The following is a 26,226-nucleotide window of genomic DNA, read 5'->3' on the forward strand; positions in this document are numbered from 1 at the left end:
GCATTATTTTCCTTAGGAACAAGATCTGATCAAAGGTCGGGTCCTGCATTTAGCTATCCCATTTGAGAGTAACTTTAATTAGCCAGACTTTATTTTTGTTATACTTGAGGAATCATATCCCTTGTAGTATATAAACATTTTAGTTTAAATTCGGTTTCTGACAGATCTTTTATTATTAATTTATATTTTGTATTTCCATTCTATTAATTACACTATATGCATGTGAATTAGACTTTTTTTGGGCCATAGTTGAAATTCTAACAACAGTCTAGAGATATTAATCTACTTTTAATTTTAAAAGCGATTTCTTTTTTTTTTGGTACTAATAAGTGTAATACTAGGTGACTGGAAAAGTGGAAAATTCCAAGGAGGAAAATGAGATACTGTCTAGTGTTTAAGAGGAATGATTGATGCTGACAAATTTGGAATAAAAATTTTAAATAAATAATCTGGATGTTTTTTAAAAGGCAAGCTGTTGATTTTATCACTTCCCCTTGCCAAGACACACATCGGTGCCTGTTAAATTTGACGTTTTTACTCTGATCGTCAACGGCAGCTTTAAAGCATCTGTAGCATCCCGGGATCAAGCAACAAATCAACTCCAGGAAGGGCTGTGAAACTATATCTGCCTGTGCCTCTTTCCCTTCCTGAGAGCCTCTCTCTAGTGGCAAGCCAGTAGCTAATCTACACTGGAGAAGTTACGACGCTTGTCTTCTTGCAGTTAATGGCAGCCTGTTTGTTTTCTGCACCTCTCTTTCCCTTTTTGGGAACACAGGGCTGAAAGGTAGTAAGATCCAACAGGGCCCTAATCATTATACAAACTGTCTACTGAGGGGGTTCCTCTACCTCCACCAAATTTCTCATTAGGTGGCCACAGTTGAGAGCCAACAGTCTCTGGCAACAATTTTGAATAACTATTCATATTAAAGAGGCTTTTCACAAAAGGGATACACTTTTAAGAAGAACCGGGTCATGGTGTTTGAAGGAAATGATATGTTTATTATTGTTTAGCAATGTTGGCAATATTGACTATACTTTGCTCTTTCCCTCCCATAGTCCTGATACTTTACATCTTAAATTTCTGATATTTTTAATATAATTCGGCTTTGAATATGTAAGTACATAATTGGAATTGGAATTGAATTGGAAACTTGTGTTGATGATCTAGTTATGTATTCTTATGCATTACAACATATTATAGGTACTACTGAATGATGGCCCAAATGCCATTCTGAGGCTTGCATCTTGTACTTCTTTGATATTTTTAATATATTTAGGCTTTGAATATGTAGCACACAATGAATTGGAAACTTATGCTTATGATCTAGTTATGTATTCGCATGTATTACAGGGACCATTGACTGATGTCCTAAACACCATTCTGAAGCTCTAATAGTGTCTAAACTGTGAAATATTGATACATTTTCTCTTACAATGAATGACATTATTTGATCCCCATAAACCATGGGTATCATCGTGGAAATTCACCTCTACCCCATTCCCACCTCATCAAGTCCCTAGCATTCCAACACTGTAATGCCTACTTCTGCAGCTGACATTCTGATTTCTAGAATGTGCTTGTCAAATATTATGTCTGTTATCACCTTTCCTTGTGATGTGTGTTGTGTTTTAGAAGACTGAAACTGCACTGTATTTATAGGAAAGTAAGATAAAGGGTGTCCCTGGCTATGGTGATGAGCTTGCAACAAGGACAGCTAAAATGATGGTGCTTTTAAAGAGGAAATATTAGCCTTGGTATATTGCAGGAAAGAACCCACATCTACAGTCTGTTCCTTCTCTGGTTAGTGACAGGTATATGCTACGCTTACAGTGGGGTTTCTAGACCTCAGATCCCTTTATCTTTCAAACTCCAGTGAAGTGATCTATAACTAACCTCACTCTGGAGCTTCTACTGCCCTGGTCATGTAATTTCAGAGATAGCTACATTCCTCAGCAAGGGTATCATACACATTTTTACTCAAAAGTCCAAATAACTTCTTTTGCATCATCAGGAATTGAAACCATTGGCTTTTTAAAATTTTTTATTTTTTCACTCATCATTTATTTACAAATACACATTATAATTTTTATATACATTGCACATTTACATGGTAGAAAAGTACAAAACTATATATTTAAATGAATTTATATTTTAACTTGCCATGTTTGAAAATATAAAATTGCATCGAAAAAAGTATTATGAAAAGCAAGAAACTTGAACTGATAAAGCTTTGATAAAACTTTTAGTGACACATTGGTTGAAAAAGAACTAATTTAAAAGGTACAGCTGACTAGCTTAAAGGAAACACCTAACAAAAGGTTGAATGTGTAGCCCTCACTATCCTTTAGTCTCCTGACACCCACATCATTTCTTTGTATCTGTAACATATTAAAAGTACATTACTAGAATTCTAATCATCTCCTCTCTCACAAATGTCTTCATCATAACAAAAGAACTGAAGTAGGAGTTTCCTCAAAGATGCTTATCCTCTGTACCTTGTATTTGAGTAAGAGTTATAATGCCTTTTGGTCAGTCAAGGTTCCTTGTAAACAAAACCCGAGGGATCATGTATGTACAGATCAGGCAGCAGAGAATCCAATAAATAAACATGACAGAAACTGACATGCAAGTTTGTTGAAAGTGGAAAAGAGTCTAACAGTGAAATGAAGGGAGACAGATGAGTGAATAGTAAGGAATGGACTTAAATGGTTTACAAGGAAAAAAAGCTTTTACTTTACAAGCAAGAGACCTCACAATAAATAACAACTGCTCTTCCTTTCACGAATAAATTTCTTCAAAAACAAGGTATACAGTCAACCAGACATTTTATGTATAAATTATAAAACATGACACAGTATAAATAAATGTCTACAAGTCTCAACTATGGGCCTCATCCAGTAGACCTCACAATGAATGCCTCTCCGTGTCCAATGAGTAACAAGGTGGCCTGGGAGAGAGCTTTAGGACAAAGGTCCTTTAATGTATAGTTTTCCCCCCAAATAAATAAGCATACACTTATTTACAGTATGGACAATATATTTTTCTTTTTTTTCTTTTTTCTTTTTCTTTGCCCAAAGGCTATGTCAACACTGAACACTTGTAGAGAGTTTACCACTCTAGAATAGAAGATATAGGAAAGCTGTAGTCCTGGTCTTCATCTTCCTCCTCTTCCTCGGTGTCTTCCGAAATGGCTAGATGGGGGAATACAGGGGAGCTGTTGTTTAAATACGGACAACAACAGCGCAGAAGCAGCTCAGTGTATGTTTTCAAAGCCCTCTGATACAGCCATATTACAGCGTTGCATTTTTATGTGACTTGCAGTGAGATGCTTTTTTTGTTTTTGGCATCTGCTGTTATGCAATAAGTTAAAAAAAAAATTTAAAGCATAATCTATGAAGTCAAAAACTGCAGAAAGTTCTGAAGAATCAATGGCTCAGGTTTTACGGGCAGATTCCTGAAATTAGATAAAAAGCGCTCTTGTGTTCTAGGTATAACTGCTTTGGGTCCTTAATTCAGAGTTAGTAGAGGCAACTGCAAAAAGCAGCAGCCCATGTATGATAATATGAAGCTGTCTTTGGAAAAAAAAAACAACAAAAAACTTTTGAAGCAGTTAGTTTAGATTCAAATGTTAATAAAGCAAACAGCAAAGCATACTACCAAAGCACAAGAAATAGGGGAAAACAACTGGAAATAGATTTTTAGAGGCAACCCCATTGATGATCACCGGATAAATCCTAAAAGCCAAGAAACATTGCAGAGAATTTTTCTGTGGATTATTGAGTTGCTGGTGATACTTAGCAGCTTCCTAATTTGAACAGAAATGAATTTATGTGGGAGATCTGCGTGCTTTGTAAGTGTCCATTCCCTAGGGATTGCCTGGGAAAGCCTTAAATGGCAGCAAGGTTAAAAAATCACACTTACAGTTGCAAGATCCGGAGTGCTTTACTTCCAGCAGCACACCTGAGGAGCAGGCAGCTTCCTTCATGGCACACTCGCTGGCATAAGTGGCATTGTCACTGGCACAGACAGGCTCATCCGACTTACTGTCAGGGCACAGCTCATCACAGAGGGAACACCGGCCTCTCCCAACCTTGAAATCCCATAAACATTTTTTCCCACCAGTGCACTGGATATCTTCACAGGACTTTGCTTCTAGGATATAATACATCTGTGATGAGTAAACTGATTTCCCCATATCCCCCTTTTCTCCCTTTCTCTAGTCCTCTATCAATAAATATAAACATAATTTATATCTTATTACTAATGGGGGTAATGGAGATATTAAGCAAAAATGCTGGATAATAAAACTGAAACTCAAATGCATACACACATACACACACACAAAACCTCTGCAGTTTCTTACATACTACATTAGTGCATTAAAATAGTATGTTTTTTAGAACAGGATTTTACAATATTCTCGAGTTAAATATGTATCTTATTATTTCCCACAAGTGGGATCTTTTACAAATGAAAGAATTCCATTAATTACTAGAATCTGATAACAGATTTCTGGAACTGCTAAGTAATTATTTTTCGCTTCCAGCAAGTCTGGCACTTAAAAAAATGTGTAAAATTGAGTGAGTTCTAAGTTTTCTAAGATGGAATACTGTTTCTTGCTTCCTGCTGGCATTTGAATATATGTGTCAATGCCTCCAGAAGACAACGGTTTCCATGAGGAATGCTGTGGTCATAACAGACCCCAAATTGCAGCATATTTCTCCCTATGGTGTTTTGGGATGCCTTGGGCTTACTTATTTGTTAACCCCACAGTTTAATACTAGAACTAGCCTGTTTTCTCTTTTTCCTTCCTCAATCCGGAATACCTACTGATACACTTTCCCTCATAGGCTAATCCAATAGATCTGCCCAGCAGGCAGGTAGCCTTTCTCAGGTGGCAGGCACTGGAGTAGGTGACTCCATCATTCCCACAGAGATATTGCTCAGAGGAAGTGGGCTCTGGGCAAATCCGATTACAGGTCACACAGTAGGCATTATTGGTCTGGTCCACCACACATGTGGAGCTGCCTGGACAGAAAACATCCCGACAAGTCTCTGGAACAAAGAAGGAAACACACATGAATAGGTACCTTCTAGTGCTTAGGGAGCGAGCACTTGAAGTTACCAAGGCAATCATGACACTGAAGCATCCAGCTTTCAAAAGGCAATTTTGGGAGCCCTGTAGTTTCCAAGAGAGAATCTATGACTCTAGGTTGGTCCCCTCAGTGTTCTTAATGAGTCTCTAGAAGTTAGAAAAGGACTCCTTTTTGGTTTCAGTATTATTATTATCAGGCTCTTACTGTGGACTACACCATCCCCCAGAGGTCTCCTAGAGGGTCTACTTTAGGTACAAAGCTGGAGGAGGGGACAGATCCAGTCTTGCTCAACAGGGTAGGACCTACTTTTACATCTGCCTTGGTACTGGACTTCCAGTTCTGGCTGCTCTTTACATCTTGCCTTTAGGAGTGCACATTCATTGCGGTAGGTTTTCCCGTCCAGCCCGCAGACTGGACCCTTCCAGGTGATGTTGGAACAATCCGGGGCGCAGACGCAGCGGGGTTTGTTCTTCTTGTTCATTCGGCATTTTTTCCCAGGTCCACAGTCCACGTTCTCACACGTTTCTGTGAGTTGGAAACAGTCATGGATTAAAACCAGAGCCAGGCAGTCTGCAGGTCAGCCAGGAGGGCTTCGGGTGCCTTGCGCAATCATGCAGCCCTGAGTTTGCGCTGGAGGGGCCCCAGGCTCTCTCCTAGAAGATTGGGAGTTGATGAAAGAGTGCGGACCTTCGGTTGTGCCCCAAACCCAGATTTCTCTCATCAAGGGGCACAGGTTGGTGGGCTTCACCACCACACTTGGCTAAGAAGTCTGGGGTGTTTTACCTACAGCCTGTAACAGGCAGAATTCGAGTCTGCACGGCTTACCAGGGCAAGGGACAGAAAGGGGAAGCCCACGAACAAAGCTCTCCTACTCCCAAACCCCAGTCAGGTAGTGGGGAAGCTAAGGGTAAGACGCCCTCTACTGAGGGCCTGGAAGTCGGGAAGAAGGAGTCCTACCTTTACAGGGGATGCAGTTGGGGGCTCCCCCGTTGAAAATCATCCACTTGAAGAGTGTGTTGTCATTCACGTCCTCCTCGGTCCATGAGGTGCTCAGACGGCCGGTGCTGCAGCACTCCTCCTTGCTCAGTTCGGTCTTGTACAGGACCTGGCAGCGGCCGTTCTTCGCTTGACGGAGCCAGCAGTTCCCAGCTGTGAAGAGACGGGGTGGGGAGGTGGGTGAGTGAGCAGTGAGCAGTGAGCGGTAGCAAGGCAGGGAGAGCGAGGTGGCGAGCGAAGGAGACCTGGCGGGGATGGGGAGGGGGTGAGCGTGGAGGAGGGGAAGTGAGAGAGACGCGGGAGAAAAGTAGGAAATAAATCGAAAGGGGTGGAAGGGTGGATAAAGAAGCGGGGGGGGGTGGGTGGGGGAAGCCCTGATCACAGAGATGGGAGGTGGGCGAGAGGGAGGGAGGGAGAAAGGGAGAAGACAGGGCGCCCCAGCCATATCAATGTCAGTTACCAGTGACCCAGACACAACACGTGCAGCTTGCACTGACTTTTACTAGACTGTTTACTTTTATTCGTCCCATTTCATAACCTGCAGAGACTCGAAGAGCAGATTAAAGAACCTGACAAAAACAGGATGCGACGTATGTTTTTACATGTTGGTTTCATGTAGGCGGTACAGGAATTATTTGTGACAGGGGTTAAGAAAGTAAGAGAATGAGAGAGAGGAGAGGAGAGGAGAGAGATGGGGGCGGAGAGAGAGAGAGAAGGAAAGAGAAAAAAAGAAAGAGAAAGAAAGGAAGAAGGGAAAGAAAGAGAGAGAGAAAGAAAGAAAAGAAAGAAAGAGAGAGAGAGAAACAGATCAAGCAAAAGGCACTTCTGAAAAATGAAAGCAAAAAGCAACCCGGCCCAGCCCGGAGCTACCCCGCGCGGCCTCCAGGCGCAGCCCGCCCGACGGGCCCGTTTTGCAATCTGCCAGACCCGAGCACGCCCGCGGCCACCGCGATCTTTCGAAATCTCCGAGGGCTGCTTTCCTCCGCGCCTACGTCCGGGCACCAGGCAAAGCCTCTCCCCTAAAGGCGGGCAACCCAGCGCAGAGACTTGCAGACGGCGAGGGGCAGTGCCCAGGAGGGCAGTTTACAACATACTTAAAATGTTAACGCTGAAGCAGGGAAAGTAATGCCTTAAGGGGGGTGGGGGAGGAGGCTTCCTACCATTTCACGGTTATATGTACCTATCTCATACCTAGCAAGAAATATTTGCAAGTGATTTCTCCCTCTTCCCCCTTTTTAATGTTCGCATTTGGGTCGGTAAGACTTCTCATTAATCACCAATAAGACTTTAACAATCATTGGATCGCAAGCTGCTATTATTATTTTAAACATTCTGCCCAAAGACTAATTGAAAATAAACAAATCTATTTTTAAAAGGCAAGCTTCAGAAATTTGCTCTTAACCCATTTCAGAATTTAAGTCAGTTATGGGCTGCTCACTGTTTTACAGAAAGCTAAGAGTCAGAAAGAAGAATGAAGCAGAGGGGAAAAAAACTCCAAGTGCTCAAAGCACTTTGGGGTAATAATTTGGCTTTTCTTTTTTCTTTTTTTTTTTCTTTTTTCTTTTTTTTTGCGAGTATGGGGGATGGGGTTGGAAGAAGCATCCACTAGGCAGAAAGCTACTTCCCTTGAAAATTTTCAGCACCCACATTTCCAAGTTTGGGCAAAGTTTCTGAAACTACGTCCCCCAGTCACCAAAGAAATTCAGTATCTGTCCCCCAACCCCCCAGGTTTTCTTTTCTTTCTTTCTTTTTTCTTTTTCTTTTCTTTTTTTTTTTTAAGTATCCGAAAGATGTGGCAGGGAGAGAGATGAGACTGCAAATGGGTCGACTGAAATCTCCAGGCTACTACTGATACTTGTTCTCCTTCTTCAGAGCCAAACTGAGGAGATCACATCTAAAGTTATCATGTCCAGAACTTTAGATCTGCCAGAGCATCTAACCCTAACTACTAAGACCCCAGCTCGCTCCCTTTCCTTTTTCAAGATAACCGAGCTCCAAACTCCATTTCCAGTCCTAAAGTGTCATTGCCCACAATTTTCCCACTCCTCTCCATCCCGGAGTCCCCAAGTTGGTCCAACATCTTCCGAGAGCAGCGTTGCTCAGAACAGACCAAGTGGAGACCACAGAAAAGTCGACCCTCTGCTCTCAGCCGAGCCTCCCCAGCGCATCCCCCCTCGCTTACCCTGGGCACTGCGGTCCTCCATGAACTGGCAGAGCAGTAGCAGCAGGAGGCAAAGCCCACCCGGCTGGTGCCTTGCGCGGACCATCCTGGGGGCAGGCGCGGGGCGAGGAGCGCTGCGGCGCGGGGAGCCGGCGCGGCGGCGGGTGGCTCGGAAGAGCGGCGCGCGTCGCAGAGGCCAGCGGCGGAGGGCGCAGCGATCCTGGCGCAGCCCCGCGCTCGCCGCCGGCCGCCCGCGCGATTCAATGGACGTCAGAAGCCGGGCGCAGCCGCGCTTTAAATCTAGACGGGGGTCTCCGCGGTTTGCGGTGGGCGGTCTCCCAGTGTGTGGGGCTGTGGGAGGGCGGCCGCGAGCGAGGGTGTGCGCGGCTCCTTGGGGGTGGGGAGCTTTTAAAAGTTCAGTGTGAATCAGGTGACATTTCCCACCTTCTGGAAACCCTTCCCAATTATCTTTCGGAGATGCCCGAAATCAAAACGGCTGGAGGGGAATCGGCGAGTTCTTATTTGCGTAGGAGCGAGAGGGAGGGGGAAGGCGACCGGGGCGGGGGTTGGGGGCGACGCGTCGGGGGTGGGGAGTGGGGAAGAACACCCACTTCAAGTCCTGCTCGCCGCCGCTCGCCGGCAGCGCCGGCGCGCCCGGGGTGGCGGGTGTGTATGTGAGTGTGTGTGCGCGCGCGAGTGTGAGAGGGAGGGCGCGGTGGGGGCGCTGGAGGCGGCGGCGGGGGAAGCGGGGGAACCCGGGAGTTTGTCTCCGTGCTGCCTCTCCTCCGCTCCAAAGAGACTTTGCAAACGCCCGGAGAGCCCCAGGCTGCCCAAATATCCCGACCCAGGTCGGGTCGGAGCGCGTCGGCCTCGCGGCGGTTCCGGGCACCCGCAGCCTGGGCGCAGGACCCGCGAGGTTTTGTGTCTGCGTCTGTGCGTGCCTGACTTTGCGGCCACCCCTAGCCCAGAGGTGTTGCTAGGAACCCCGGCCCCGGCACCTTCCACCCTGGCAGAGCGCTGCCGAGACGCGGCCCTTCGTCTGGGAGAGTCAGAAGCAAACAAAAATGTTTAACACCTCAGGCCCGGTCTCCCCCCCCCCCAACCCCCGGCACAGCCTCGCCCTCTCCCTTTCTTTTCTCCCCTTTCACTTCGCGGCGTCTGGAGTCGGAGCCTGGAGCGGGGGCGCCGACGTAGGCGGTCTGGCCCCCCTCCTTCCTCCCCGGCCTGGAGACTCCCCAGTTTCTGTCCTGTGTGCCTCTGTCTGTCTCTCAGTCTCCTCGGCTCCAGTCTCTCTCTCTCTCTCTCTCTCTCTCTCTCTCTCTCTCTCTCTCCCCCCTTCTCTCTTTTCGCAGAATAAAAAAGATTGCAACATCCATAATGAACTTCTGTAGCCTCACTTTATTAAGTACAGTGCCTGGCATTCTTTGCTGAAAGTTGGCGGGTCTCTCATTTATAACATTTTTGGCACCGCTGAATGAAACTGAGGAGGCGATATTTCCTTTTATATAAAACGATTACTTCACGGAAAATGCTATATTGTTTATTCCAAAGCTGCCTTTTAAATTTTTGTTCTTTTCGCTTCTGAAGCCCGAAGGCCAACAGACAGCGAAGTATGCAGACAAAATTCTTGGACATTCGCAGGTCACTGGGATTTGTTCTACGAATTTCAAATCCGCCCTTCTTCCCCCATCAACCCCCTGTAACTCCCCTCCCCCCGCCAGACCCTCCCCCAGTCCTCCTCTCGCCCTCCCACCCCCCATCTTCCATCAACCTTCCCCCCTCCACAACTGCGAATAACTCAGTGATAACAGATTTTTTTCCACCAACTGCAGGAGATAGTGCTAATCTTTTAATAAAAGATCCCATTACAATGGGATCTGTCTGGACAGACTATAATAGATCCCGAAATACAGCCGTGCTAATATTAGAAGACAGTTGTTTGGGTGCCTCTCAGACGGGCCCAAGCCCCCCTTTGAAAGTGGGCATGAATCACAAAGCCCCGCGGCCGCCGCACCTGCACCGCGCGCATTCGGTGCAGCAGGCTGGTAAAAACGGGTGACCTCGCCGCCGCTTTTCGCTTTATAATTACCGTCGTGAGGACGGGAGGGGAGGGGGCTCGGGCGGCCCGGGAGAGGCTGTCTTTTTGCTCACTTCAGACGGCTGTGGGGGCTCCACATCCTTCTTAATCTTTCCAGAATCATTCTCTGTTTCTATCTCGCTGTCTCTTTCCCCTTCTCCCTTTCCCTCCAGTCCTCCCAGCCATTCCCTCCGGTCTCTTTCCCCTACTCCTTCCCCTCTTCTCTCCTTCCCTCCCTCTACCCGGAGTCTACCCGTACTCTCCCTCCCTTTTCTCCCTCTCTTTCTTTTCCAGTCTCCTTTTCTCTCTTCCCTCCAACTCATTAATGTAGAGTTGTTTAGTGCCCTCTAATGGCAGACGACATTAACAATTAATAGCAAACTGTCCCCTTTGCAGGAGCCGCCACTCAATGGCGGAGTTCCAAAGCTGAATTTATTTCTTCTTCTTTATTCAGAGAAATGGTATAGTCCTTATACAATGATGTGCTGGAGGGAAAGTTTGTTTTCTCTGCTTCAAGGTTCCCCAACCCCCGCCCGGGGAAAAGTTAAAGGAAAGAGAACCTAACAAATATTGTTACTTGACTTTTTCCCCCCACCCTGTCTTTTAATGGCAGCAAGAGACACAGCTTCTTTTTAAGTTAGGGGTATCAAACTGTATATCCGAGGTTGAAAAATAAACATTCCAAATGCATAAAAGATCTTAAATGGTAACTGGTTGGATCTTATGGCAGTGCTATCAACGATCATACATAAATTACATGATTTTATATTTGTCTCTAGTTTAAATATATTTATTGGTCCTCAATTGGCCAGTAGCCTCTGGAAACTGGGGTCTTTTTCTTAGACTTTCCACCCTAGGACTATACAAAATATTTAAATTTTACTTATATTCCTAGTTGTATATGAAGCCATCTTGCCTGGAGAAATATAGAATCACATTTTAATCCATATTTATTTTCTCAATATCTTTGGGAAGATTGTTTTAAAGTTCATAATGTCATCGTATTTTACAACCATATAGCAAGGAGAATAGTGATATAACTTGCATGTTCTTATTAGATTTTAATTTTGTTCATTCCTATATGTACATATAACATGTTTAGTTTATGTATAGTTTATGTATATAGAAACAACTGATGTCACAAAAACTTTCTAAATCAATTTAAGTTGTATCCTCACAAGTTCAGTATGATTGGGTAAAAGTAAAAATTTCATTTCTATTTCATTTTTTGTCTGTATAAGGTCAAATACTCAGACCAGTCATTTGACTAAATTGACTGCATTGACTAGTTGTTTTGGCATCATGTAATTGTCTTGGCTAAGCCAAAGCAGACACAGTAGCTCTCATTGTAAAACATGCCACCACTCATAGGAGTCCCTCAGTACCAGACGCTGACCCAACACAGGATTACTTCTCGTCCCGGAGAAGGTGACCCTGCAGGTCAGGGTTGAGGTCACTGGCAAACACACTGTGGAAAACACAAGTGCTGTGTTGCTTTTGCCCTTTTGAATAAGCAGCTTGGTGTTTGTTTAATGATACAAGCTCATCCTGTTTTTCAGCTGCACCTTGGATAGTATTGATCTGTTTGGGAGAATGTCGGCTCCAAATCAGCACAGATCAGTCACCATGACTCTTGGTATCCAGGGTTATTTTCAGATCATAACTGAGGAAATGAGACACAGGTCAATACTGGTTCCATATGGGCTTCCTGTGGGCATCAGCAAGAGATCCATCCCATTTCTGTGGTATGAAATGGTACCACACCTGTTCAGTGACATCACAGAAAAACAACTGCTATTTCTTTTACTGTTATATTGCCTGTAAATGTTAAATATTGGTTTTGTAGATATCTAAATGTCAAGGGGACATTTAAAAATAAAAATGACACCTTTCATTTTTGTTGTATGCCTCCAAGTTTGACTTCTTATTTTTTTTCCTTTCTGCTCTGCCAAAAAATATGTAAATTATGAGAAACACAGTAGGACCACTTTGTAACTGAATTTCTGGGCAGCACACAAAAAGACTACTGTTTTCTGATTGGTCTTTTGTCAGCTTCAAAAGCTATCTACCTTCTGAAGTTTATAAATTTAAAATATTAGAGTTTAGCAAATGATTCAATCTAACTCCCTAGATAGCTATTTAAACTCATATGACATTGTTATTTGAGACCAAAACTGACCTGGTTAAATTTCAGTACCTAAAAAGAGAATATGGAGGTAGTGGGGTGAGGTTATATAGGGTGTATTTGAAAGTCATGAACTGAGTAGCTATTTTTTTTTTTTTTGCCTTAAGATTAAATGTCAAGCTTTTTTTGAAGTTAGGTGTTTTGTAAAATGAATATGTTTTCAAGTGCAAATAATCAATCTTGTTAAATAACAAAAGTTAAGCATTCAAAAAACAGGCTGAAATGATTTTAAAATCAGATTTTGTTCTAGGTACAAAACAGTTACTTAATGTGTCATAGTCTTTGGCATTATGCAACTTCATAGACTAGCACAAGGATCTGAGTAGGGGGTTGGGGGCAATAGTTCTGTATTGGTTGAATCATTGCAGAACTAAAAAGTTAAGAAATGTGAGTACGTAAAAGCAATGTTTATCCAAGATATCCAAACTACCAGTCAATTAAGTTTTATAAAAAAGCATTAGAAAATATATTTATATATATATAGTACTGAGAAAACAATGGATTACTTGAACTTCTCTCTTTTCAGTGTTGCTTTGGTGTTATACAGAGCTAATCAATCATGGATAGCTCTTCCTTTTTGATGCTACTTGTTTCTGTGTAACATTTTTATTGCTTTATTTTCCCCTTTAATTTTAGAAATATTTTCAGGTTTCTAGAAGTCAGCTAAGCTACTTGTCACATAGTCACATAAACTAGCCATATTAGTATATTCCAGTTGAACATAATTAAGTAATTAAAATAAATATTTGTAAATAATTCAAATTATGCCTTAGGATGGGGATGTTACATTGGATTAATAGAAAATTCTAAAGTATTTTAGGTCACTTTGACAATATAAATGATTCATATATTTGGATATGACTGAAAATATCTGTGTGTGACCTTTAACACTTTTAACCCTGATTCCTTTTACACTTTCAACTGCATAGAAGGTGTGAGGAGGGCAAACCAGGATTTGCTGTTCAGTTTCCCCTACTTTATGTTGGAAATAATGTGTCAATCAAAGTAAGAGCCACCTTTCTGGATTATTCCTTGGCTGAGGGTGAGTAGCATGCTGTAGTTACTTTGGTATATTTTATTTTCTGGTCCCTTATTTTAGCTTTCCATAGAGTAGCAGTGGTATGCACACTTAATAATTAGTTCTTTTCTAGGTATTTGCCTATTTAATATTACAATCAGTAGTTGATACAATTGCTGTTTGATCATCCATCATATTGTCACCCCACTTTTTAATTTGACATGAATCCTGTCTCATTTCTGATGCTGAATTCACCTAAGAAGTGAAATACTGTTGCCAAGCGAGATGTCAAAGTCCTGGCATTGAAAAGTGGTCAACTTGTGGGTTGGTAAGAAGAATTTACTGATGACAGTGTAGGTTTGAAGATGGAAAGTTTTATTAGAAAGAAAGAATGCTGCAGAAGAAGTGCAGCAGAGCCTCTCAGCAAGAGAGGACCGAGAGTGCTTTGGCAGATTTTTCCTTAGGGGTATTTATGGACCTTAAAGCAGGAGCTTAAGAGTAATTTGGACCACATTAGCCATGCAGGTCATGATAAACAATAACGTTTGTAGATACCTTGGTGCCTTAATGTCAGCAAGGGTTGCACAATGAGTTTCAACATGCATACATTCTGGAGATATCTAGAAACTCTAGTTACTTACAAATTTTTGGGAAGGAAACCTGGAACCATATGCCTGGTTTAGATAATAGGAAAGTCGAATTACTTCTGAATTCCTCAGATAAGGAATTTTGTCTCTGGATGGCTTGCTTGATGGTCACCAGGTGATCTTTGCTATCCTCAATTATGTTTACAATAAATCCAAATTTTACAAGTTAGTTGAACATGATTTTGAATATTCTATTGCATCATCTTGTAGAATTTTCTGTTAGTCTTGGAAGCATCTTGGAATCAGAGAGTGAGTCTTACCAGACACTGAATCTGCTGGCACCTTGATCTCGGACTTCCCAGCCTCCAGAATCATGAGCAATATATTTCTGTTGTTTATAAAATTATCAAATCTAAGATATTTTGTTATAGCAGCAGCATGAGCTAAGACAGTCATTGTTCCTCAACAGGGAATTCATTACAAATCAATTTTGCACTTTTCCTTTGTACCTTTGTAAAAAATCAAACAGCTTAATAAGTGCATGTCTACTTATGGGCTCTCTCTTCTGTTCCGTTGATCTCTTTGTTGATCCTATGCTGGTACCACACTATCTTGATTGCTATGACTTTATAGTAAGTCATGAATACAGTTAGTATAATTCCTACTTTTTCTTTTTTTTTTTCAAGCTCACTTTGAATATCCTACTTGTATTTTTATATCACTTTTAGAATCTGTTGATTTTGCAAAACAGACTCGATGGGATTATGATTAGGGTAGATCAATTTGGTGAGAATGACATTTTAAACAATATTGAGTCTTCAAAACCAATAACATGTCATATCTTTGCATTTACATAACTCTTCTTTAACGTCTCTCAACTGTGTGTGTGTGTGTGTTTTCTTAATTTTGGCTGTCATTGAAACCATGTTGGAGTAGGATATTATATGCCATTTTAAGCTCTGTGGCTCAAAGGACCTCAATAGGTTGTAGAGATTTCCTGGTGCAGGCTGATACTTGTTTTCAGACTTCCCCAAGCTGATTGTCTATGGTCAGTCAAAAAGAGTATATTGAGCACACTTACCAGGAGTGGTGTGCTGACTCATCAAAATCTCCAGCATGCGCTCTTTTGGTGTTTCTTTTAGACCATAGTCACTCCTTTAAATGAATAATCTTCATCACCATGAGATTTACACTCAGTGAGTGTTAAGAATAATTATCTATTAGTTAGTATTTTGTTGAGTATTATTTCATCATGTTCATGCAAATAGACTCCTACTCAAAGCTATCCATTATTGTGTTTAAGCTCTGAGAGATAGAAACAGGCAGTTTCCATTATGCCAACATTTGAGTGGCAGTTACTTTCTGCCTTTATTCCTTATTGGAGAGTTATGCCATCTTTTCTGTTGTTATTGCTCTCCCTGACCCATTCATCCTCTCTGTAGTTTACTTTCCCCTTATATCTCATTTTGCATCCATCAGAAGAGCTAGTGCTATAGCCTAAACTTGTACCTTTTGTAGCATGTATTGGCTTATTTGGTTTTTCATGTAAATGCCACTTTCAAAAGTAAACAATACTTTGTATTGTTTACCCAACAGTACTATTAAATATTTAACAATGGGTTGAGGTCAAATGGTGATGACACAACATGTGGAAATACGGGACAGATGATGCATTAAGTGTTGAAATAAATTATTTCAACACATGATAAGCCTTGCTTTTTTTTTGGACTAAAAATATGTATACACACATATATATAATGAGAACTACCAGACGAATGACTCAAAGGCAGTCTTGGTTAATGTGTGCTTAATCTCCCATAAATAGTCACTTTTTAGCAATATAAAATCATGAGTGTATATACAGGAAGTTCATTTATTTGGTTTTTCAATACATTAAATAAATGATTCTCTTGAACTGGTCTCAGTGCAGTTTCCTTGCAAATAAAGATATGAAAATCATCAACAGGAAACATGTGTTAATGGCTCATATGCTGGGCAGATGGAAACATAGTGTAGAAGAACCATTTAGTTGAGATCATTTTGGCCCCGAGACTTCTAATTTTTGCTTTAGCAGAAAACATTGCTTTGGCCAGCCAGATGACACAACAATCACATTGTCAACATTTTCATTTTTGCCAGAGCACCAGATTTCCTGAATAAAACCATTAGGCAGTATTCTTAACTTTTTCTTGTTCCCAGTCTTCTTGAGAAGCTATTGAAAGATATGGACCATCTCCCCAGAATAGCACAAAGATACAAACACATACACAGCCACACAAAATGTTGCATTCATTTTAAGGAGGTCAGAGGAACTCTGAAATCCATGCATATATCTATTATTTTATTCTTTAATAATAGCTACCATGTTTTACTGCCTATTCCATGCTAGACATATGAAATACATCATCTCTATTTTTCTTAACTGCTCGGCCAGGTAGAATCGACCATTTCCTAGATCCCTCTGCAAAATAATAGGGCAAGGCTGAGTCAGAAGTACTTTACCAGCTAGCTTCTAGGAAGTGATTATAATTTAGGCTTCCCAAAGATTAATGAGAAAAAGAAACAGATCTGTAATTACTCCTATATTCTAAGCAACTTAAGATACTTTTAAAGGTAATGTTTTTTCTACTGTTATTCATAAAATCTAAAGCTGAAGAACATAAAACATGAAAGCATAAAAGTCAATTACATTTTCCAAATTCTCCAATGAAGATAGAGAAGCAAACAAGACTAATCTAGTTGTAGCTTTCTCGGAGATTTTAGGATAAACGAGAAGGCAGATATTAAATAAGTAAGCACTATACAACAAATTATGAGGAAGAGGGTCAAGGAAAGTCTTCTTGATGAAATGACCTTTAGCTGTGATTTTTGGTTGAGGAGGGGTTGCCCAGGAGAAGGCAGTGCTTGTGGAGAGATGGAAGAGTATTTGCAAAGCCCAGAAGACAAGAAAGGAACCATTTGAGGAACCAAAAGAAGTTTAGTAATGACCAAAGCACAGAGTTTGAGAATGAGAGTGGAAATTGAGGAAAATGAATAAGTGGATGGTCTAGATCATACAAGCTCTTGTAAAATCTTGGGCTTACTGGTATTTCAGAGGAAACCCATGGGACTATTGTAAGTAGAAGGTGGCATGGGTCCCTTTTCACTTAGAAACTCTCTGCCCATTTGAACTGTGGAAATAAATGGGAAGACATTAACGGCGGCAAAAGGGTTACTTTCAAGATATGATTATCAGGTAGAATTGGTAGATTTTGTTGATTGATTGAATGTGGGGTAGGAGGGAAAAGGAGAAAACAAAAATGACTCTTGGGTTTCTGGTATGAATAAGTGAGTGGATGGTAGTATAGTTTTCTGATATAGGTAATAATGGAGGAAGGACAGCAGGTTTCTGTTTGGGACTTGGATTCAAGGAGCCTGTAAGAGTTAAGAAATTTTGAATGCCCTATAATGCCAGAGTGACCTTTATTAAGAAATGTTTTATGGGTAACACAGCTCAGCCTTCCTTGCTGACTCTAGAAACAGCCAGTTTTACCTAGATATGACCAATTACAACCAAGAATACAAGGCACTTTGAAATGAATTGATCAAACAAACAAAAAAGAAATAGGTAGTTGTTTCACTAATACCTAAGATAACACGTTCCTCCTTGCGCTTCCTAAGCACTAACTTTAAGGGACAGCAGCAATTCAAGATATAAAACTTATATGATGACAGGATGAAAGAGGTCCAAACACTATCTTATGATACACCACTGTTTTGGAATCTTTGTGTTGTGTAGACCAATCTCAGCCTCCAGAAGGACACCTAGGATCCAATATCTGGAGTGGGGCTAAACAGAGTGGAAGATGAGAAATCCATTCCCAGCTATCATTGACATTTAGTCATACATTAAACAATATTTATTAAGTATGTATAGTGCTTATAGAGTGTAATTGAGTGTACAAAGTGATATGAAAACCGTTAGGAAAATGGTTGCTGGGGAATTGACATTTATATGGTTCTAAATAAATCAGATGACTTTATTGTTTCAAGGGGGGAAATCATAACAACATAGTGGAAGGATCATCATGCAAATCCAGTGGTCAATCTTCATATTACTATGGTGGAACAACCAGCTATAGCTGTGACCTGATGTGATGGAATGCAAAGAAGTGACCTTACCTCTGATGAATTTTAGCCACAAATATGTGAATGGAATCTAATCAAGATGTTAGCTCTTGCTTCCCATTTATAGGAAATTCAGGAGGTAGAAGAACTACCCAAGAGAAGCAGACAGACAAATTCAGAAGGTGAGTCATTCTACAGAACTGACCTGATATTATCAATAATGGGAGCCTATGGATAAATGCTTCCTCTTTCTTCCTGAAAAAAATTTAGAGTTTTCTGTGCAGTTGAGCAAGCAGTCACAATGAAGGTGGACAGCTCAGTAATGCATCTTTGTATTGGTTCCCTTTCTTTCTTCTCTCCTCCATTTCTCAATATTTTCCCTTGAATCACATACTCCAATCAACAGCTTACATTTGACCTAAACCCTTCGTTCAGGCGTTGCTTCTGGGGAAGCTACATTAAGTGGAAGTGAAATGCTGCTGATAGGTTTAGGGAACCAATGAGGCCACAAAGTCATGTAGTATTTTTCATACAACATAGACTTCCTGAATCAATCAGGACAAAGATTACATGTGTATACCTCTTAAGATTATAGGACAGGAATGACAAATAGGTAAACTTGATCTAATGAAAGCAGAAAAGGATTCTAAAGCTGTAATCAATTAACAGTATCTGTGGTAGGCACCATATAGAGGTGTATTATCCACACATGTTTGTTACCTTTGAGACTAAAAAGATGAAGGTGATTAAGGGGAATATAGGAGGTAATTACATATATTACTGGAGGGGAAAAAAAAGCTTTCGTTTCCACATGATTTAGAGAGATCAGTTATGAACCCCAGACAGTGCTCCTAGGCATTTCCCCCTAATCCCCATTGAACTCCTCTTTCTTCTTCTCTGCAACCTTACTGATCTCCAAATGTGCTCCTGCCTCAGAAACTTTGCATTTATGCTTCTTTGACTTGGAAAGCTTTTCTTTTAGATGCAAGGATGACTTGCTCCTTCACTTCCTTCAGGTCTCTGCTCAAATATATTTATCACTGGGGCTATTTAATTACTTTGAAACCTAGTTTCTACTGAAAAGGCAGTATAAATGTTTGTTTTTCCCCCTTTACATGTTTTTAAAGTAAGATGTAGGTTGAATGGCTATTTCAAATGATGTTGACAAATGAAGTTTCTGTTGTTTGCTCTTGTTTTTCCTTTCTCAAAGACTGGTTCTCAAAAGATATCATTATGGACTTATGGGTATTTATAGATTTTCAATTAACTGTAACCATTGTTCTTTTATTGCCTAAATCATTATAACGTTGGCCAGTCAAAGTCCCTTCCAGGTAGCCTCTGTATCTTTTTCACACAATCCTGTCAATCTTGGAAAGTTTGCTTGCTTTTGGTGCAAATTGTCCTAGACTGACCTTACATCTTTGCTGACCCAGGCACAGAATTAGCCTTTCTCCAAGAAGACCTGATTTTTTTTTTTTATAATTGGGGAATGGCATTAGAGGTGAAAATCTGGGTGCTAGAGGTACTCCTTGCTACTAGAGTGACATTGCTTTTAGGATATTTCAATTGTACAGAGCTAGAAAAAATATATTTTTTAAAATCACAAATTTATGTTGATGTTTCCAGTTCCATTTCTTTAAAAAAATTACAGCTTTGGTTGGGCATGATGGCTCACACCTATAATCCCAGCACTTTGGGAGATGGAGGCAGGCGGATCATCTGAGGTCAGGAGTTCAAGATCAGCCTGGCCAACATGGTGAAACCCTGTATCTACTACAAATACAAAAATCAGCCGGGTGTGGTGGTGCACACCTGTTAATTCCAGCTACTTGGGAGGCTGAAGCTGGAGAATCACTTGAACCCAGGGGGCAGAGGTTGCAGTGAGCCGAGATTGTGCCATTGTATTCCAGCCTTTGCAACAAGAGCATAACTCTGTCTCAAAAACAAACAACAAAAATTTTTTACAGCTTTATTGAGTTGTAATTCAAGTACCATAAAACTCATTTTATTTTTTGAGACAGGGTCTCACCCTGTCACCCAGGCTGGAGTGCAGTGGCATGATCACGGCTCACTGAAGCCTGGACCTCTGGGCTCAAGGGATCCTTCTACCTCAGCCTTCCAAGTATCTGGGACTACAGGCATGTGCCACCATGCTTGGCTCTTTTTTTATATTTTGTAGTGATGGGGTCTCACTGTGTTGCCCAGGCTGGTCTCAGACTCCTGCAGTCAAGTGATCCTCTCGCCTGGGCCTCCCAAAGTAATGGGATTACAGTCATGAGCCACTGTGCCCTCCAAAATGTACTTTTGAAGTGTATAATTTAGTGGTTTGTGGTATATTCATAAAGTTACAACTGTCATCACCAGCTAATTCTAGGATATTTTTATTACCCAGAAAGAAAACCTTTACTCATGTCACTTCCCATTTCTGCTTTCCCCTAACCCCTAGCAACTACTAATCTATTTTCTGTCTCTATGAATTTGCTTATTTTAGACATTTTAAGTAAATGGAATTATATAGTATGTGACCTTTTGTATGATTTTGCATCTTTCACTTAGCATAATGTTTTCAAAGTTCATCCATGTTGTAGCATGTATTATTGGTATTTCATTTCCAAAAAGTGGTTGAATAATATACCATTGTATGGATATACGACATTTTGCTTATCTGTTCATCAGTTGATGGACATTTGGGTTGTTTCCACCTTTTGGCTACTGCGACAAATGTTGCTATGAACATTCACATACAAATTTTTGTGTGAGCGTGTGTTTTCATTTCTCTTGGGTATGTACCTGGGTATGGAATTGCTGGGTCATATGGTAGCTCCATGTTTATCTTTTTGAGGAACTATCAAACTGTTTTCCAAACAGTATTTTGGAAACCATTTGCACCATTTTACATTCCCACTGGTAATATACGAGTGTTCCAGTTTCTCCACAGCCTCTATAACTTTTATTATTAATCATCATTTTAATTATAGCAATCTTAATAGGTGTGAAGTACTATCTCATTGCATTTTTTTTTTTGATTTTTGAAAGTAAATTCCACTTGAAGCTAAAATCATATAAAGACATTTTATAAGGAAGAAACACAAAACAGCGGCCTGTACATTTCGGCCTAAAGAAATTCAAATGCACAACCATGAACTTTGGTACTGATAGACATAAGAGAGGAAAGTGACCTACAGAGCCTGCAGCACAACTTAAGGAATCTGTTTTACAAGGAAACACATTTCCTAGGTAGGGTGCCAACTCTGTGGTTATAAGAAGGCAGCTCTCCATCAGCACAGAAAGATGGACATCTTGCAACTAAACCATAGCAGAGATGAGGGAGTGGGACACTTATTCAGAGCTGAACGTCTTTTGCATAAAACATGCCGGACATAATTCCCTGGGTCTTGCTCTCACCTCTGTGGCTTTTCTTTTTTTTTTTTGGAGTTTCACTCTGTTGCCCAGGCTGGAGTGCAGTGGCGCAATCTCAGCTCATTGCAACTCCCGCCTCCCAGGTTCAAGCAATTCTCCACCTCAGCTTCCTGAGTAGCTGAGATTATAAGCGCCTGCCACCATGCCTGCCTAATTTTTATATTTTTAGTAGAGATGGGGTTTCACCATCTTGGCCAGGCTGGTCTTGAACTCCTGACCTTTTGATCCACCTGCCTCGGCCTCCCAAAGTGCTGGGATTACAGGCGTGAGCCCCTGAGCCCAGCACCTCTGTGTGGTTTTGATCTACATTTTCCAATTCAATTTTAACTATACATTAATTTAATTTTTTTATCTTATAGTTTTTAACTTAGAATTTTACTTTATCATTCTCATGGTGCTGTGAAAATCTCGATTCCTGATATAATTAATATATCACTTATTTTTTCTATGCTATAAAGGATCTGATTTCAATACCTTGCTTTTTTTATGGTATAAAAGATTTTAAAACTCTTTAAAAATATTTACTCTTAGAATTTGGCCTTTAGATTTGTCCTCCTTTGTAGAGAGAACACTCTTTTCAACAGGCTGGATTTGGAAAAGAGAAAAAGAGAATTTACTGAAACAGAAACACAGGGGAAGTATAATAGTATGTCTTGGTAAGTTTTAAACAAAACAAAAAAAGAAAACCTCTTTTTTCCTCCTGTGTAAAAAAGTAATACGTGCCACTGCAGAATATTTGAGAAATATAGTAAAAGAGAAAATTGAAATCATGTGTTTTCTTACCACCCAGAGATAGCAATGATTAATGTTTTGGTGTATATCCATCCAGAGTTTTTTCTAAACCTAAAGGCAACGATTCAGGAGATCACCAATACCAGTCCAACAGGGCAAGCAGCATCTTACCAGCAGAGATCATGGTATTCTGGAAAATGTAGGAGTTAAAAACACTTCTCACTTTTCAGGATTCCTGCCAATATTCAGGGTCTAGCTTTGAGAAGAAAGGCTGGTAGGAAGTAGATAAATGTTCAGGGTTCTCAACCTGTAGATTGAGTTTCAGGCAGGCTTCCAGATCAGGTTGTCATTGAAGATATAGGTGACAGGATGGAAGATTCCTGGGTCTGAGGAAAGTTACCTGTTGCTGAGCTCTGTAAGAATCATGGGGTGATGGCTACTGTGTGTTTCCTTTTCCTTTTCGGACTATCTCAGAAAAGGATGTAGACTTGGTTTCTGCAGATGGAGCGCAACAGAGGCTCCAACCTTGGCTTCCGAGGAAGAGAAAGGCAGGGAACCAAGACAAGGACTAACAATATGCAGCTTGAAAGTGAGGTCAATTTATTTTCAATTATATTACACATGCTTTGGAAAAAACAAAGGCTTTAAAAATATGTTTTAACATAGTGATTTTTTTTTCAGCCCAATCTACTAGCGAATGTAACTAAATGTTTAAAGAAGCACTATAGAGTTGTGATCACTGAGTATATCATGTTAATGACTGTTCTTAATGGAAGGAGCAGAAAATTGTATTGTTATGAAAAGCAATTAGAGATATTTGAGGAATGTATATTCTTGTTGCTCTTACAATAGCTCAACAGCATTTTTTATTTTTTATTTTTTTATAATAGCTTTCAGTCAAAGTAATGGTTTTCCCCAGAAAGTTCTAATAAGATGCAAGCTACACATCAGTAGAGTGCCTGGTCCAGTTGTGGGTGTTCAATGAATATTAAACACCAGCAACAATCATTTAAATTTCCTATGTTATGTTTGCCCTAGAAAGGATCTCTTCAGCGAAGCTGTGGATTAAAGATAGCCTGAGGCTGCAAGAAAGAGAGACATAGTAACTTTGCCCACAGCCCAATCCCACACATCAATGTGTCAGAACAAAAAGATCAGTATATGGCGGTAACTCCTGCAATCCTTCCCGCACACTGAGCTGCCTTTTCTTGCTATTGGCTCTTTATGAATAAAGAGTTGAATCAGCCTGTGATAAGGCAACTGAAAAGTACTGGCATTTTGAAAGGGATAACCTGTGAATATGGTCTTGGGTTTTACTTACATATTTACATCTCCCCAGGTCTAGCTGCAACTTGAGAAGTTGGAAATAAGGAGATAAGTATTCTTTGGCCCAAATGAAGGGCAGAAGTCAGTCTCCCCTCTGATCTGCAGTCTGGATCTCGTATCTGTGAGTTGAATCTCTGTTGCATGAGGAACAAGTGCAGATTGTGCAACAGAGGGCCCCCTGTGTGCATCTGACAGGAGAAGTTTGTTCCGAGTGTCATAGTGTTGTTTTCATCTTGATAGACTAGCACAGTCTGGTGAAATGGTTGGGGGAGGGTGCCGGGGAAAAGAGAAATGCCCAGGTAGCTGAACAATGAAAGCTTACATGTTACATGTCAGAAATGAAAGGAAGCTCAGTGAAACCACTGGTTAGCTGAGGCAACTGAGAAAGTGGAATGGGGATTTTAGGAAGAATAACATTTGCAAAGACTGAAAATAAGGCAATCAGAAAAGTGTACTTGAAAAGTGATGGGAAATACAGTGATATGTCCATTAACCACAGCACTATCACCATCAATCATCTTTAGTCTATGATGAGAATTCAAAACTCAAGAGAGACCTGTCTTGGCCCATGTCTATACTTCATGTTGAAGTATTTATCTTTGTCCTTGGTGCTAGTAGATGCTGCTGCTGACAGCATTACTATTCATGTGTATGAATGGGGCTCAAAGCTGCCCGGTTAATGACGCACAGTTCAATCTCATCTAAGCACACATATAGACAGGCTGTCTGTCACCATTGGTGGCTTTGCCTGTTCACCTCTGGGGCTGCATGAAATCTCAGTTAACAAAAAGCTCCTCTAGGTTTGAAATATGCGGCATTGATCTGTTTGACTCCTGGGAAACTGCTTTGGTTTCCCAGGAGTCAGAGTATATGCCACGTTACTAACTGTTCAGCTTCTACACATTCTTCCCACTCCTCTTAACTTGGCTGTGCTTCTAATCAAGCCCCTTTGGCCTGTGGTGGGCACAGCCACTGTGGTTTAGTGCACATGTCCCAGGACAGAGATTCAATGAGCAGAGCTTAAATGCTGATGCAGTGACTCTGGAACTGTGTTTTTGGAACCCTTTTGTTTCCACTCATGTCAGTTCTGGCACATGGGTGTTGATGTGGAGACTGCTGGGAACGTGGGTGGGGATCCAAGTTACTATTGTTTGTCCTTTGAACAGGTACTTACAGGGCACAGGTTTAGTTGACTGCCTGGTGTCATGTCTTGGTCCTTTTGGGGTAATTTCCAGCAGAAGGGAGCTTCTTGGAACAAGTGTCCTATTTTTTTAGGCTGCCCAAGCATCTCTGAACAATAAGTTTCCTAAGTGGTGGAATTTGCATTTAGTTCTCTCCTCAATGGATTTGTGAAGGTTTCCTCTGTGAAGGTGGCTACACTACCTCAGGTTTGGATTATATTTTTGCATTGGGATTATTTTGCATCATCTAGGACAGAATCCCATGGGATCTCATGTTGTTTCTTGTGCTTTTGGTTTAGAAGTAGAGTCACTGAATATATAGAAGTTCCTGAATGATTGCACCAACGTTACATGATACTGCCTTCTGTGCTGGCTTGATTTTTAAGAGGATGCTGGGCATAGTCTGATTCTGGCTTGTAGAAGCACGGTTTTGTCTAGCACACTGCACAAATAGATGTACCCGAATTCAACTGGTGGTAGAGAGCAGATTTCATACTTTAGCAAAGTCTGCCATAGAATCTAACATACTGGCTTCATCATAATTTTAGGAGTTTAGGGAAATTCTCTTGTCAAGATACCTACTTGTTAAGAATCTGGTGTAAGAGTATGAGTTGGGTTAACAGAATATTGAACCAATAATATCAAAGATGTGGAAATAAAGTGGGCCAGGATTAAGTTTAAATTTAAGAATTAAGTTCTAGGCTTTTTGAGAATTGTCTCTGATACCACAGAACTTGATCCCCTTGGTTCATTGAGGAAAAACATATGTCTGTAAGACAGATGTGAAATTTGGGCACTTATTTTCTTTACCATATTCCATATTCAAAATTTCTGCTTCTTATCAAAACTTCTCTTTGCAAATAGATTTATATGGCTTTGTGAAAATAAAAATAAAAGAGGTGAAGCATACACATAAGAAAATACCTCATTTTTTAAGTTGAATGGTTGATATAAATCTATGTGTGTAAAAATTAAATAATGCATATATTTAATATATATGAAAATTTTAGTGTATATAGAAATGAGAAGATATACACATTATATAATAAATTGCTATATTGGGGGACTAGGGAGGCATTGATCTTTCTACTTTTTGGTATTATTTGAATTTTCATTCAGTATATTAATTTTGTAAAGAACAAATATATATGTTTATTGGTCAACTTTGGCTTTTTCTGAGGCAACCCTAGTCCCTCTATAAAGTGAAGCAACATTTTTTAATGTATCCCTAGCTGCTTAAGGATAAAAGAAAATTCGGGCAGGTTAAGTACTGGCAATTCCCAAAGATAAAAAGAAGAGAATCAACACTAAGAGTTAAACTAGTTGAATAAAGAGTGAA

The 26,226-nt window shown here is 40.7% G+C and overlaps 2 protein-coding genes across 48 annotated transcripts in view; both read right to left on the reverse strand.

Moving 5' to 3' along the window:
* Positions 1–26,226, reverse strand: part of NDUFS4 (NADH:ubiquinone oxidoreductase subunit S4) — a 696,041-nt gene that overhangs the window by 190,891 nt on the left and 478,924 nt on the right. For 3 of the 44 annotated variants that reach the window (XM_050794167.1, XM_050794153.1, XM_050794120.1), the window contains exon 1: positions 10,007–10,010. The exons of 31 other annotated variants lie outside the window; for them this stretch is intronic. The gene's annotated coding sequence lies outside the window, so the exon portion shown is untranslated. 10 more of the 44 variants (XM_050794157.1, XM_050794125.1, XM_050794166.1 and 7 more) reach the window with 7 other exon arrangements.
* FST (follistatin) lies at positions 2,025–8,789 on the reverse strand. Of its 4 annotated transcripts, none has more exons than XM_050794101.1 (6): positions 8,276–8,789; positions 6,055–6,246; positions 5,404–5,622; positions 4,832–5,056; positions 3,923–4,150; positions 2,025–3,455 (listed from the first exon to the last, which is right to left on the reverse strand). In XM_050794101.1, coding segments are annotated over exons 1-6 (951 nt in total). In that variant the 5' UTR covers positions 8,361–8,789; the 3' UTR covers positions 2,025–3,453. The 4 variants fall into 4 exon arrangements, with proteins under 4 accessions (XP_050650058.1, XP_050650056.1, XP_050650055.1 ...); XM_050794099.1 differs by having other exon boundaries at positions 2,025–3,192; positions 8,276–8,788; XM_050794098.1 differs by having other exon boundaries at positions 2,025–3,192; positions 3,923–4,153; positions 8,276–8,788.

Source organism: Macaca thibetana, chromosome 6 (assembly GCF_024542745.1).
Source record: "Macaca thibetana thibetana isolate TM-01 chromosome 6, ASM2454274v1, whole genome shotgun sequence".
Taxonomy (NCBI): domain Eukaryota; kingdom Metazoa; phylum Chordata; class Mammalia; order Primates; family Cercopithecidae; genus Macaca; species Macaca thibetana.